The 14,806-nt window shown below is 38.4% G+C and overlaps 1 protein-coding gene across 6 annotated transcripts in view; it reads left to right on the top strand.

Annotated features, from left to right (window-relative positions):
* Positions 1 to 14,806, top strand: part of SBF2 (SET binding factor 2) — a 382,686-nt gene that overhangs the window by 172,723 nt on the left and 195,157 nt on the right. For all 6 annotated transcript variants that reach the window (XM_059708873.1, XM_059708876.1, XM_059708875.1 and 3 more), the window contains 2 exons: positions 12,866 to 12,988; positions 14,330 to 14,440. In XM_059708873.1, coding sequence (XP_059564856.1) covers positions 12,866 to 12,988; positions 14,330 to 14,440 — 234 coding nt within the window. The remainder of the gene's footprint in view (positions 1 to 12,865; positions 12,989 to 14,329; positions 14,441 to 14,806) is intronic.

Genomic DNA, 14,806 nt, shown 5'->3' with positions numbered 1-14,806 from the left:
GGGCATTAGGGGAGTGGGGGGCAATAGAGGGATAAGGACACATATGTAATACCTTAATCATTAAAGAAAAAGATTTTTTTAAAAAGAATAAAATTCTATAATACATCATCTGTATATTGCATTGTGTGCTCACCACCCGTAGGCTAGTCTCCCTCTATCATCATATATTTGACCCTTATCCTCTATATTCTCCCTCCTCCCTCTTCTCCTCTGGTAACCTTCATAGTGTTGTCTCTGTCTGAGTTTCTCTTGTTTGTTCACTTATTGCTTTCTGTTTTATAGCCCACATATGAATAAAATCATACAGTTCTGGTCATTTTCTGTCTGATTTATTTCACTTAGCATGATACTCTCTAGATCCATCTATGTTGCTGCAAATGTCAGTATTTCATTCTTTCTTATGACTGAATAGTTTTCTAATCTACACTAATAAAAGAGAAAAATGGTAATTGGCGTACGACGATACCCTTTTCATTGGCTAATCAGGGCTATATGCAAATTAACTGCCAACTGTGATTGGCAGTTAACTGCCAACTAAGATTGGCAGTTAACTGCCAACAAGATGGCGGTTAACTGCCAACAAGATGGCGGTTAATTTGCATATGTAGGCACAATGCAGGGAGGCCAAAGGGAAAGCAGGAAGAAGCCCCCTGCCACTGACAGTGATCAGAAACCCAGGGGGGAGCTAAGAGCTGGGGGGCATGATCGGAGAATCAGGCGCCTTTGCCGCCCTGGCCAGTGATAGCAGGAAGTAGGGGTGGAGCCAGCGATGGGAGCTGGACACGGTCGAAGCTGGCAGTCCCGGGAGCTAGGGGTCCCTTGCCTGGGCCTAAAGCGGAGCCCACGATCGCAGGGCCGCTGCAGCTGCGGGTCCCCGCTGCCCGGGCCGGACGCCTCAGCCAGAGGCGTCAGGCCTGGGCAGGGGCGGAGCCTGCAACCACGGGGAGCTGGGGGTCCCCTGTCCAGGCCTGACACCTCTGCCGGAGGCCTCAGGTCTGGGCAAGGGGCCGATCCGGTGATTGGTGATCGGAGGGTGATGAGGGTCAACTCCTCTGGCCGAGGCGTCAGGCCTGGGCGGGGGGGCGGAGCTGGGGATTGGGGGGATATGATGGTGCCCTTGCCCAGGCCTGAAGCGGGGGGTGGAGCAAGCGATCAGGGGGAGATGGGGGTCCCCTGCCCAGGCATGATTCCTGAGCCAGAGGCCTCAGGCCTGGGCAGGGGCCAGAGCCAGTGATCAGGGGGAGATGGGGGTCCCCTGTCCAAGCCTGACACCTCTGGCGGAGGCGTCAGGCCTGGGCAAGGGGCCGATCAGGCGATCGGAGGGTGATGGGGGTCTACGCCTCTGGCCGAGGCATCAGGCCTGGGCAAGGGGCGGAGCCAGCAATCGGAGGGGGCTGGGGGTAGAACCAGTGATGGGGGGAAATGAGGGTCCCCTGCCCAGGCCTGACGCCTCTGTCAGAGGCGTCAGGCCTGGGCAAGGGGCCGATCCTGCGATTGGAGGGTGATGGGGGTCAACGCCTGAGGGCTCCCAGTATGTGAGAGGGGGCAGGCTGGGCTGAGGGACACTCCCCCCCACACACACACCCAGTGCACGAATTTCGTGCACCGGGCCCCTAGTTATATATATCAGTCTTCTTTATACAATCATGGGTTGAAGACACTCAGGTTGTTTCCATGTCTTGGCTACTATGAATAATGCTGCAGTGAACATAAAAATACATGTGTCTTTATGAATGTGTTCTCAAATTTTTGGGTGTATACCCAGAAGAAGGATTGCTAAGTCATATGGAAGCTCTATTAACATTTCCATTTTATAGATGAGGCTAAAGGACTTACCCAGGGACATTTAGGTACTAAGTCAACCTGAATCAATCAGCCTCCAAAGACCAGATACAAAAAGAAGGCTGCAAAAATTTTATCAGTGTTATTGGTTCAAGAATATGTCAAGAGTAAGACCATAATTGGTCTTATTTATTATTTATTATCAATATCTGGCATTGAAAACATTATAAATCTATGGAATTTGTACATTTTAATAAATATCATTTAAAGTTTAGCTTTGTGAGGAAAAATACATTTAAATGCTCATAATAAAGTACAACAATTCCAAATGATTGAGCAATTTGCCGGGAAAAATGAAGTAATAAAAATAGATTTCTAAACTGATGGGAATACTTGGAGCAGTGGAGGTAATCACATACAAAACATTTGATAGATTTTTCTGAAGAATAACCCAATTATATTTTGTTTTTCTTTACTCCACCCCCGCACCTCACTTATCAAACTACACTATGCTCATTGTAGAAAATTTGGAATACATTGGGAGAAAAGTAAGAGAAGAGCAAAAATAGTTTGACCTATTTTCTTTTAATAGTAAAGGTTTTTTTTAACTAAAACTTTCTGTAGACATAATGTCTAATTTGCCATGTGAATATAATATACTTAATTTCCTAATGGGCATGTATTTCACTTTTTGTCAATATTATAAATAACACTATGATTAATATCTTTTTGGAAAAATATTGATTCCCTTCAGGAGGGTTTTGTTAATGATAATCTACCTACCTGAATTAGAAATTATGCATTGAGAAGTGTGGAACTGAGCTTGTTTCTAATATATCAACATTATACTTCATAGTATTCTAGAGACTAATCCACCTTATTCAACAAAGAGAGTCTGGTGAAAACTAGCATAACTAACAAGTCAAACAGAGGTAAAAAATTTGAGGGATTTATATATCCTGAGTTTGTTCTGTAGTTTGATAATTTGCAACGTATGCAAATATGCAAATATTCACAGGGGATTCTTCTTATAGTATTAATGAGTGAAAATTATGCTTCTTACAAAAGGGTTCTGTACCTGTTTCTCCCTTTCAAATGAGAATTGGCTGGTGGAGAGAATGCTGAGACTTAAACAGCCTCCTTTTTGTAGGGAAAAACTTTCATTGACTTAGCTATGGTTAGTTAATATTATACACTTAAAATTATGAGGCACTAAAACTACAGAGAACAAGTTTTGAGAACAAGTTCCCAAAGTCCTTCAACATTAAATGCCTTTTCTTAAACTCTGACAGCAATTTTATACCAGGAAAGGCTGCAGTAAGAATTGTGTGTTGTTACTACTATTTCATTTAAACACAAGAAAGATTATTACATTCATATATAATTAAAGGAAAAAAAGTCTGAACATGTTTTCATATTTACAATTTGACTTCTCATATATAACCTCTTCCAAACAGTTTCTTGGAATCAATATCTCTTTCTTGTAAAGGTTGTATATCTACACTAATAAAAGAGAAACATACAAATTGGTGTCACTCCGCTATGCCCACCAGCCAATCAAGATGAGTATGCAAATTAACCCAACAAAGATGGTGGTTAATTTGCATATGCAGGCGTGGAGCAAAGACTGAAGGCTCCAGCCTAAGCTAAGACTGAAGATGACTGAAGAGTGAAGAGGCTTGGCTTCTCTGTTGCAGTCGGAGCGGAGAAGCCTCCAGGCTTGCCTTCTCCTCTGGGGCCGGAGCGAAGGCCTGGGTCCCAGGTGCTGGAGGAAAACTGGTGCCAGCAGCCAGGGGGAAGGAAAGCCTATTGCATGAATCTCTTCGTGCAACAGGCCTCTAGTAAGAATATAAGAGAATGGAAAGAGAACTAGTCCAAGAGTTAGAATACTTGACTTGTTAGTCCTCATTGTACCTTTAGTGAGCTGTATGACCTTGGCAGGTCTTTTCATTCCTCTGGCATGAGATTGCTAGTTTGTAAAATGAAGTAGGTACTTCCAGTAATATTTTTTTTCGTGTTTTTTTAAAATTTTTATTTATTTATTTATTTTTTATTAGTTAAGGTATTACAAATGTGTCCTCATCCCCCCCCATTAACCCCCAACCCCCCCCCCACACACACCCTGCACACTCATGCTCCCATCCCCCTGTTGTCCACGTCCATTGGTTTGGCTTATATACATGTATACAAGTCCTTCGGTTGATCTCTTCCCCTTACCCCCGCCCTCCCCTACTTTCCTTCTGGGGATTGATAGCCTGATTGCTGTTTCCAGTAATATTTTTATTATTCTATCATGTTAACTGTATCTAATTTTAAAGACTCATTTTAATTTTGTTCACATTAAATATACTTTAAAATTTCCACTTAAACTATGATCCACAGAATCCTATTCCTAGTCACCTGATCAAGACATTTTTTAGATGAATGTACAATGCTAGAATTTATTGTTTGTACTTGTTTATAACCAAATATTTCATTTCTTTATGGTATGTTTCAATATGTCATGTTACATGATCATTAAACAAGGTTTCAACATACATTCTTAAAAAAAAACAACACTGAAATTTTGATCTTTGTGTTTAGCACAAAACTTTTCTATTAGGAATTCCAGGGAAGAATATTTTATTTAATCTATGAATTGGTAAACTTGTTTTGTGATCTTACTAGAGGCCCGATGCACGAAATTCATGCAAGAGTAGGCCTTTCTTCCCCCAGCTGCTAGCACTGGCTTTCCTTTGGCACCCGGGATCTGAGCTTCCCTCGCAGCCCCGCTTCATCTGAAAGGACGTCTGGTCTAATTAGCATATTACACTTTTATTATTATAGATAACTCACCAAATAATAATGATGTAATTGCTTAGTCTGATATATGATTTAGTGTTTTATCATTTATAATTTTTACAAGTTTTAACAAAAACTGACATTTCATGCATAGAGATGTTGGAACTGGGCTTGCTTCTAATATAATCAATATTGTACTTCACAGTGTTCTAGAGACTACATACTGGAAAAAAATTTTTAAAAGAGTCCATTGATTATGATGGTTCACAAAATAATGTTCTTGAATCTATGAGAACCTAATTTTGAAATGGTTAATCTTGTTAGAAAACAAACATGAAGTCTATCTGCTGTTTCTTCAGCTCACACAGAAGTTTCACTCATTATCTGTTTCTCTTCAGAGAGAAGGATTAGCTTAATAGCATTTCTCATCATTTTGACACTTTAAGTCAGTCTTTGATTTTCTTAAAAATTTTGTAAGATACACCAAAGAATTCTTGAGTACTTTCTAATAATTGAAACTTGAATCAGTTATATCTTGGGGATAAATGATGAGCAGGAACATACCTCACTGTCAGTAACTATATTCCTCAGTTATAATGACTAATTCATTAATTCTGATTAATTCACTTGACATTAATTTGGAGGGGAAATATGCATTAAGAATTATTGAGCCCTAGCTGGTTTGGCTTAGTGGATAGAGTGTCAGTCTGCAGATTGAAGGGTCCCAAGTTTGATTTTGGTCAAGGGCACGTGCCCAAGTTGCAGGCTAGATCCCCGGTAGGGGGCATGCAGGAGGCAGCTGATCAATTATTCTCTCTCATCATTGATGTTTCTATCTATCTCTCTCCCTTCCTCTCTGAAATCAATGAAAATATTTTTTTAAAAAAATTATTGAAGTAAAATATGCCAAAAATTGAAACCTTCAACAAATTGCCTTTGTCACGTTTCTTATTTTAAAAAATGCATTGTAAGTTAATCCATTTTATCAACTAATAATGTCAACATAGGCAAGGAATTTTAGTTAAATATGCCTATCATAAAATTTTAGTGTTTAGTTTATCCTGTTTTTCAAAAGATGTATAAGGACTAAAATTAGGGAGATGAAATTAAAATTACAGTTAAACTTGCTAACCTCACTTTGAGTGTTTCGATTTGCTTCCTTGTTGAATTGAGTCTTCTTTGTCCTTTCCCTTTCCCTCTAACTATTGTATTCATCCCTTAAATCCTAGCTCGCTGCTGTGAGCCTCGTCCCTTCTCAGATTTCTTGAGCACTTTAAATATGAATTTTCAAAATGTTACAGTATTATTTTGTACTAGTTACTGTTATTTCATCTGTGTTGGTTTTAGCACTTAAGCTAGATTATAAATTTCCTGACACAGTCTGTACTTAGCCTTCTGTGACATCCACTATGTGGCCAACTTAGTAGTCAGTGTTTAATAAATAAACACATACTGATTCATTTCCGTTTACTTTTTATAACTTTAACCTTTTTATTATAAAGATAATACAATTGTAAACATTTTAGAAAATTATTTTTCTCTGGATATGTGTATAGTACTTTTATGTCGTATATATCAACAATAATCCCATGGCCCAAAGACAACTGCCAATCTTTTTTTTTTTTTTTCAATTTCAGAGAGAGGAAGGGAAGGAGAAAGAGAGAGAAACATGAGGTGAGAGAGAAACACTGATGGGTTGCCTCCCATATGCACTCTGACCATGGATCTAACACCCAACCTGGGTATTGTGCCCTGACCAGGATGAGAACCTGCCACCGTCCGGTGTATGCAGCAAAGCTCCAACCAAATGAGCCACACCAGCCAGAGCACAACTGCTAATCTTTCGGAGTATAACCTTTCAGGCCTTTTTCCTTCAAGTTAAAAATGTAAACATATTTAATTAAAAAATATACATATGTAAAAACACATACACATCATATAAGAACTTTTTTTTCACTTGTTTCATTTATATTGATACTGGAGGCCCAGTGCATGAAATTCATGCACAGGTAGGATCCCTAGTGGCTGCCAGCTGCCAGCCAGCGCCTTCCTTTGTTCTGTGCCGCCCCCTGATGATCAGTGCCCGTCATAGCGATCAATCGAACTCCCTGTTGGTTGAACTCCCGAGGGGCCACTTTGCATATTAGGCTTTTATATATATAGATGGTCCCATGTCAATACAAATGAAACATATTATGATTATATTTATGATTACCTTTAAAATGTTTTTATAGCCATTGTTTTTTTTTTTAAGTTGAGATGTAATTGACTTTATGCTGTTATTTCTTAACAGAGTTTCAGCTTCTTGCTGTCCTGCTTTTCTATAATGGATAAAACAGTGGTTGGAAGAGGGATAGACTTCACATTTATTGAGCCTTTAATATATGCAAGGCTCATTGCCTCCTGATTACTCCCCATTTCTTTCTCCCAGCCTCAGTCTGTTTCTTCTTAATTTTCCTAATCTCAATTTAACATTGCTATCCATCCAGATGTTCAAACAAAAAATGTAGGATTATCTCTTATCCTCCCTTTCTTTCATCTTTCACATTAAGGATAGCCACCAGCAAATCAGGTCAATTCTATTTCCAAAATAAATCAGGCCTATTTTATAACTACCAGTTTGTACTTCTTAATCCCCTCATGTTTTACAAGAAAAAGTTGAGATATACTTTATATTTTATCTCCTTTGCTTGTCATTGTACAAACAAAATTTCCATACCAAAGTCTGAGAAATTCTGCAGCAAAGAAATCTTTTTAACTTGGCTTTATTTTACTGTTTCCAAAATTCTTTGATTAGTAGACCATTTCCTAAGTAATATCTATTTGTTTCCAATAAAAGACTCTTTGGAAAATGCTGCCGTATGAGTATATTAAAAAAAACACCAACTTGTGAACTTTGTGCCGCTCAAAAATAGGAAGCTTTCTAGGTGAATATATAGTAGCCCCATAAACTAATTTGTTCTACCTTCAAGATACTGTAAAGCCCAGGAGCTATTGAAGGAAGAAATACTAGCGTACTTTTGTTTGTTTGTTTTATGCTAGAGGTAGACTAGACTCTGATTGAAGACTAGTGACCTAATTTGTATAAAGCCTTTTTATCCTAAAATGTGTATTTCTCACATAGTCATCATTTTTCCAGACCAGTGCAGGATAAATAGGTTTTATTATGTGGACATGTAACAGATTAACAGATTATTTGGCAAGAAATAAAGATGCTTGTCAGAGGGAATTGTAGACTTTACAGGATTTGCAACTAGTTAGACTCCTTTATTTTCAATGTAAAAAAAATTTTAAGTCCTTAAATTGCTTTAAAGGGGCAATTCTAAGTAATAGTACACTGTAACAAATTACTTACATTTCAAAAAAGGAATGTAGAACTGAAAGTTTGTTATTTGCATAATTCCTTTTGTCCTGCTTTTTATTTTTTTTATTTTTATTTTTTTATTTTTTTTTAAAATATATTTTATTGATTTTTTACAGAGAGGAAGGGAGAGAGATAGAGAGTTAGAAACATCGATGAGAGAGAAACATCGATCAGCTGCCTCCTGCACATCTCCCACTGAGGATATGCCCGCAACCCAGGCACATGCCCTTGACCAGAATCGAACCTGGGACCCTACAGTCCGCAGGCCGACGCTCCATCCACTGAGCCAAACCGGTTTCGGCCATAACCTATTTTTAATTTATTGCTTATTAAGTTTACAGATATTTTCAATATGTGAAAATCTCTCATTGTAAAACACAAACCAAATAAAGCCAATATAATTACATAATTATTATACAAAAGATACTCTATTAGGAACAGAGAAGAGGCAATATTCCCTTACATCGAGAGTGGGGAACATCCGGCCCACAGGCTACATAAGGCCCATGAAATCATTTGGTCTGGCCCTACCAAGGCATTAGGAGTGAGTGAATTAAATGTTTGACCAAAAATAGCAGGCTAATTTTTAATTTGATAATTTTTTATGGCTCGAAAATGATGTTATAATATCCAAATGGCCCTTGGCAGAAAAAAGGTACCCCACCCCTGTCTCACATGATAAGTTAATAGAAAAATCTGATAAAAAACACCATGTTATCATCTCCTAAAACAAACTTTATTTTGATCAACTGTTTAGAGGTTTAAATTTTTTTTATCATAGCAGTACATTTTGCTTTGAAAAAAAATATGAATTTTCTCCGAACTTAAGATGTATTGTATGAGAGCTATTGAATTTAGAATAACAACATGTTATGATTTATGGCCCATTTACAAAGTAAAGGTCAGCGTCTGTACTAAAAGGATATAAACACTGATTTAAATTATATTGGATCTTCTTTCTTGTTAATAACTATTCTACTTAGAGAACTAAATTAAGCTTTAAGAAATGACCGATGCATTCTGTTTTGTGTTTTGGTTAAAGTAGGTTACTGGTCATTTATTTGAAATGGTTATCTACTTACTCAAGCTGACTTCTAATGTTACTCTAGGGCATTTATCACAATCTCATAAAAATGTGGATAGCTTTATCTCTTTCAAGAATTTCAGTCATTCTTTTGTCATTTCAAATTTATTAGTAATCCATGAAGAATATGATTAATTAGGTGTGGAAATCTTGGGTAAATTTATATTCATCACATTTTTATTATTTGTAAGGATTCCAGAAAGCAAGCAACCTAATTTTAGCTTTTGCTTTGTAGCAAATGAAAATCTTTCAAAAGCATATGGACCATATCACACATATAAAAACTAAATGGATAGTTCCCCCCTTGGATATCTGCAGTGAGTAAATAAGTATCAACTATGTGCTCAGCTCTTGTTTTAGGAAGTGGGAAATTACCAGGGAAGAAACTAGACAGAAATCCTGGTCTTCATGGAGCAAAACACAAAATAAATGAAATGGATAATATAGTGGATGGTAACATAACAAGTGCCATGGATGAAAATAAAGCAAGGAAGTGGATAGGGAGTGTTAGGGCCTAGCAGTTTCAAGGAGGGTGCCAGCAAAGGCTTAAAGAGCAGATGTCCCTTGAATAAAGACCTAATGGAGATGACAGAATTAGTCATTAGCATATTGGTGGAAAGAGTATTCCAAGCAAAGGAATAAGGAACAAATGCTTACGACCCTTAGTTGGGAGGATGCCCAGCATGTTTAAGGAGCAGCAGGGAAGCAAAGTGGAGCTAAGGAGAAGTAGAGCAGACTGAGGGAGGCTGTTATCATAATCCAGACAAGCAGTGATGGTGGCTCACAGTATTGTGGTAGCAGTGGAGAGGGTGAGAAATTAGGATTTGCTAACAGTTTGGATATGGGATATGAAAGAAAGGGGAATCAGGATTTTTGATTTGCTAAATGGAAAAATAGTATTTTCAATAACTGAGATAGGGAATACTGCAGGAGGAGTGGAATTTGGGTGAGAAAGATTGAAGCTATGATTTCCATGTTTGAGATACCTGTTAGTTATTCAAGTGGAGATGTCAAGTTGGATATGGCATTTTGGGGAGAGGTTTGGCAGGAGTAATAAGTATAACCAAATGTGATATGTTGCTCAATTGTACCAGGAATTAGAGTAAGAGAAAAATCAGTCAAGGAAAGGCTTCAAGAAGGAAGATACATTTTAAGCTGACCTTTGATTATTGGAAAGGAAAGAAAAGAGGATTCTAGTTAGAAAAAATGTCCTTACATCTTATAGTACCATCTAGAAATCTGAATGTTTTACTACTTTGTCTTATTTTTTGTTTAAAACTTTTATAGTACTTTACATAGTACTAGAGGCCCGGTGCACAAAAATTTGTGCACTCGGTGGCAAGGGGGGTCCCTCAGCCCGGCCTGTGCCCTCTAGCAGTCTGGGACCCCTCGGGAGATAACGACCTGCTGCCTTAGGCCTGCTCCCGGGTGGCAGAAGGCAGGCTCAATCCCTAGGTGCAGCCCCTGGTCGGGCTCAGAGCAGGGCCGATTGGGGAGTTGGGGCGCCTTCCCCTGTCATGCACAGAGCAGGGTCGATGGGGAGGTTGCGGCGCCACCCCCTGTCATGCACAGAGCAGGGCCCATCAGGGGGGTTGGGGCTCCGTACCCTGTCATGCACAGAGCAGGGCCCATCACAGGGTTGGGGAGCTCCCCCCTGTCACACACAGAGCAGGGCCCATCAAGGGGTTGAGGAGCTCCCCCCTGTCACTCAGAGAGTAGGGCCAATAGGGGAGTTGGGGCACCGTCCCCTGTCACACACAGAGCAGGGCGGATCAGCGGGTTGGGGCACCGCCCTCTATCACCCACAGAGCAGGGCTGATCAGGGGGTTGGGGTGCCGCCACTCTCACATTCAGGGCAGGGCCGATGGGAAGGTTATGGCTCTACCCCGTCACACACAGTGCAGGGCCCGTGGGGGGGGGGGGGGAGGTTGGGGTGCCGCACCCTGTCATACACAGAGCCACAGGGCGATCAGGGGGTTTGGGCGCTGCCCCCTGTCACGCTGATCCCGGTGCCGGGAGGCATATTACCCTTTTATTATATAGGGTAGAGGCCTGGTGCATGGGTGGGGGCCGGCTGGTTTGCCCTGAAGGGTGTCCTGGATCAGGGTGGGGGTCCCCACTGGGGTGCCTGGCCAGCCTGGGTGAGGGGCTGAGGGCTGTTTTCAGGCTGGGGGTGACTGAAGCTCCCAACCGCTCCGTTTTACCTTTTTTTTTTATTATTCTGGGCCAGCTTTAGCTTGAGGCTTGGCTCCAGCTCTTAGGCCTCCAGGCTGAAAGTAGGTTTCTGGCCTTTGCATACAATGTTGCGATCCTGCTGGCTGATGTCCGGCGGTATTTGTTACAATGTTTCTTAAACTGCCCGCTCAGAGGCCTGCAGTCGCAGGTGGGGAACTTTGGCTTCCTCCATCACTGAGGCAACCAAGCCTCATGTTAGTTTCAAGCTGCCTGGCTGCTGGTCGCCATCTTGGCTGACAGTTAATTTGCATATCTTGCTGATTAGCCAATGAAAAGGGTAGCGGTCGTACGCCAATTACCATGTTTCTCTTTTATTAGTGTAGATTATGGAACAATAGGTGCACAGGAAATGTTTATTAATAAACGAGAATATATTGTTCAAAGTTTATTTAATTAACAAATAATATTTAGTGATTGAAACTAATTTTTTTTATTTTACATGTTTTTATTGTGCTAGAATATATATGACAAAAATTTTGCCATTTTAACCATTTTTAAATGTACAGTTCAGGGGCATGAAGCTCATTCTGGAATTAGTTTTGTGTATAAAAATATTCTTTCTTTTTAAAAAATCAACTTTGTTGCTTAGGGCCAAAAGGAATTTAGAGCTGATTGTGCTTTACTTCCGAGAGCATGGAGCATTCTGCAAGCCTTGGAATTCTAAATGAATATCACTTTTGTTTAAAAGATTTAGACAAGCAGGAAAACAGAAATTAAAATTAGTGCCTGACTTCTAAAACAGATTTTTCTTGAAAATTGACTTTACATTTATTTTTTAAAATTATTTCCATTTTTTTCTTTATTGATTAAGGTATTGCATATATGTCCTTATCCCCCCCCCCCCCATACTCTCACACCCCTGTTGTCTGTGTCCATTGGTTAGGCTTATATGCATGCATACAAGTCCTTTGGTTGATCTCTCTCCCTTACCCCCACCCTCCCCTACCTTCCCTCTGAGGTTTGATGGTCTGATCGATGCTTCTCTGTCTCTGGATCTGTTTTTGTCCCATCAGTTTATGTTGTTCATTATATTCCACAAATGAGTGAGATCATGTGATGTTTATCTTTCTCTGATGGGCTTATTTAGCTATGTTCATAGCAGCATAATTTACTATAGCTAAGATTTGGAAACAGCCTAAGTGCCCATCAGCAGATGAGTGGATTAAAAAACTGTGTTACATCTACACAATGGAATACTAAGCTGCTGTAAAAAAGAAGGAATTCTTGCCATTTGCAATGGCATGGATGGAACTGGAGATCATTATGCTGACTTTCCATTTAAATGAATGTACTTTTTAGTTTTGGAATTGCTATTTAAGTAAGTTGAATATGTCTAATTTACCTTTTATTACTGGTACCTCACACAGAAACCAGATGCTCAAATAAAGTTGTGGCATATATTTGGAGCTTTTCAAAAATGAAATAAGTGTGTCCTGATTTATAATTTTGATGCCTTTCAAAGTATGCTATTTATTTTTAGTTTCAGTTTTGTAAACTATATTATAAATTATTTTGAATTAAATTTGGATTTTGTAAATTATATGGAAGTGTATATGTCTTTCTTTTGTGAGTTATAAACCTAGGAAATTCTGTGTTGATTATGGTACCTCTTTTTCTAGGGAACAAAGAAGGAAGAGATTGAAGGTGAAGTGGAAGTGACTGGTTTAATTCAGCCTGCAGAAGTGTTTGCTCCCAAAAGCCTGGTGCTGGTATCCAGATTATATTATCCAGAAATTTTTAGGGTAAAGAACTCCTCATTGTCATCATTGACATATATTATTGTATAAATCTGTTTTGAGCCATGGTAACAAGTTCTTAGTATTTAAAACATCTTTATAGCTAAAATAAATTGATGTGGGAATTTGTCAATAAAATTACTGTTAACAGCAGACATATTTTCATATTGGATGAAATAAATAACTGAGAAAGTTAATGTGACTATTTAAGTTTTAAGAATGTAGTGCTTTTTTCCAAAACATTTTTACTGACTCCAAATTGTAAATATCTTAAAGAAATAATTTGATTACCTGTAGCATATTTAAAATACATTAGTAATATAACTACTTTGTGTATTTTTATTCACCTTCTTTTGTTTAATCCAGGTTGAAATGAGGGGTATTTGTGTTTTCAAATAGTTCTTTCTGATCCTACCCTTGCCAAAATAGCTTTAGAATATTTTTAACTTTCAGATATTTTGCTTTCTAGACACTCAGAATTTTCAAATGTAAGAACAGGTTTTAATTTAGATATAAATATATGAAGGATTTGAAAGAAGAGGGCTTATTTTTTTCTTATTTCAGTTGCTACCTTTAGTTTTAGTAATGTTATCATGGTCCAAAATTATTGTTCTTTGGAAATATAAATTATACCCAAAAAGTTCCCAAGGATTTGGGAAATTAATCATATTTTCTGGCATACTTTTCCATATTGTTGAGATTATATGTATTTTAGAAAAATTAACTTGGTGTTAGTATTTCAATGACAGTGAGGTGATTCCTAACAAATAATAATGTTTTGGAGTTACAACATTTAATACGCTGAAAGATTCATAAAGATTGCACTTTGTCTTCCTTTTTATCACCTACTTTCTTCTGAGTTTAAAGTGTTAATCATATCTTGTCTCTATTTTTTTCTTTTTGTAATAATTCATATAAGTTACATTGTTATATAGAATAAATGTTCTGAATTTATAAGAATCACAAAACAAGATAAAATTTCTAAATGTTTATCTTGAAATTTGATGTTTTGCAAAATAAGTTGAGACCAAAAAAGAACCCACACACAACAACAGTTTTAAGACCCACAAATTTGCTAGAGTGGTTATCTCAGCACAAACACCTGTTTTACAAATGATGGATTTCTGCTTTTTATAAGCTCCTGTCAAAAGCTCATTTAGAGGTTCTGGTTCTGGAGGAAAACTTAATAAACTTAATAACATTTGCTGCTTAAAATTTATTTCATGGTCACTGTCCAATGTGTTCTGCTAGGTTCAAAGAGAAATTGTCCTAGGGGCAGATGTCACAGCAATTTATTTGTAGTGCCTACTCTTTTCATGAGCTAACTGCATGCATCTCCCTTTGCAGGCTTGCCTGGGTTTGATCTACACTGTATATGTGGACAGTCTGAATGTCTCTTTGGAAAGTCTCATTGCAAACCTGTGTGCATGCCTTGTCCCAGCGGCTGGAGGGTCTCAGGTAAATTGAATATAAAAGGTAGTGGCGAGTGCCTGTTTCTCTTATCCTCTCTCTCAGTTAATTTAATTTGTGAAGAAAGGGGGGAAAAAGAATTCTTTAAATATTTTCATTTTAAAGAGGATTTTAGTTTAGTTAAGCATTGTCCCTATGGTCTGCCTTCTAGAGACCCAAGATTCCATTCTTTTCTTAGGTCATGAGGTTAATTTTAACACAGGGGTCACCTTTCACATAGCATAATTAGAAGTCATATTTTGTGTAACTTGAACTCCAGTTTACATTTTCTTGGGAATATACTTTTTAAAGTGAACTTTTAAAATGTGTTCTTTACACTCCTTTTATTCCTCTATATAGTTATACCTCATTTAA

Source organism: Myotis daubentonii, chromosome 9 (genome assembly GCF_963259705.1).
Source record: "Myotis daubentonii chromosome 9, mMyoDau2.1, whole genome shotgun sequence".
In the NCBI taxonomy this organism is placed as follows: Eukaryota; Metazoa; Chordata; class Mammalia; order Chiroptera; family Vespertilionidae; genus Myotis; species Myotis daubentonii.
The sequence above is the reverse complement of the archived record's forward strand: the minus strand, read 5'-3'. Positions and strand labels throughout refer to the sequence as shown.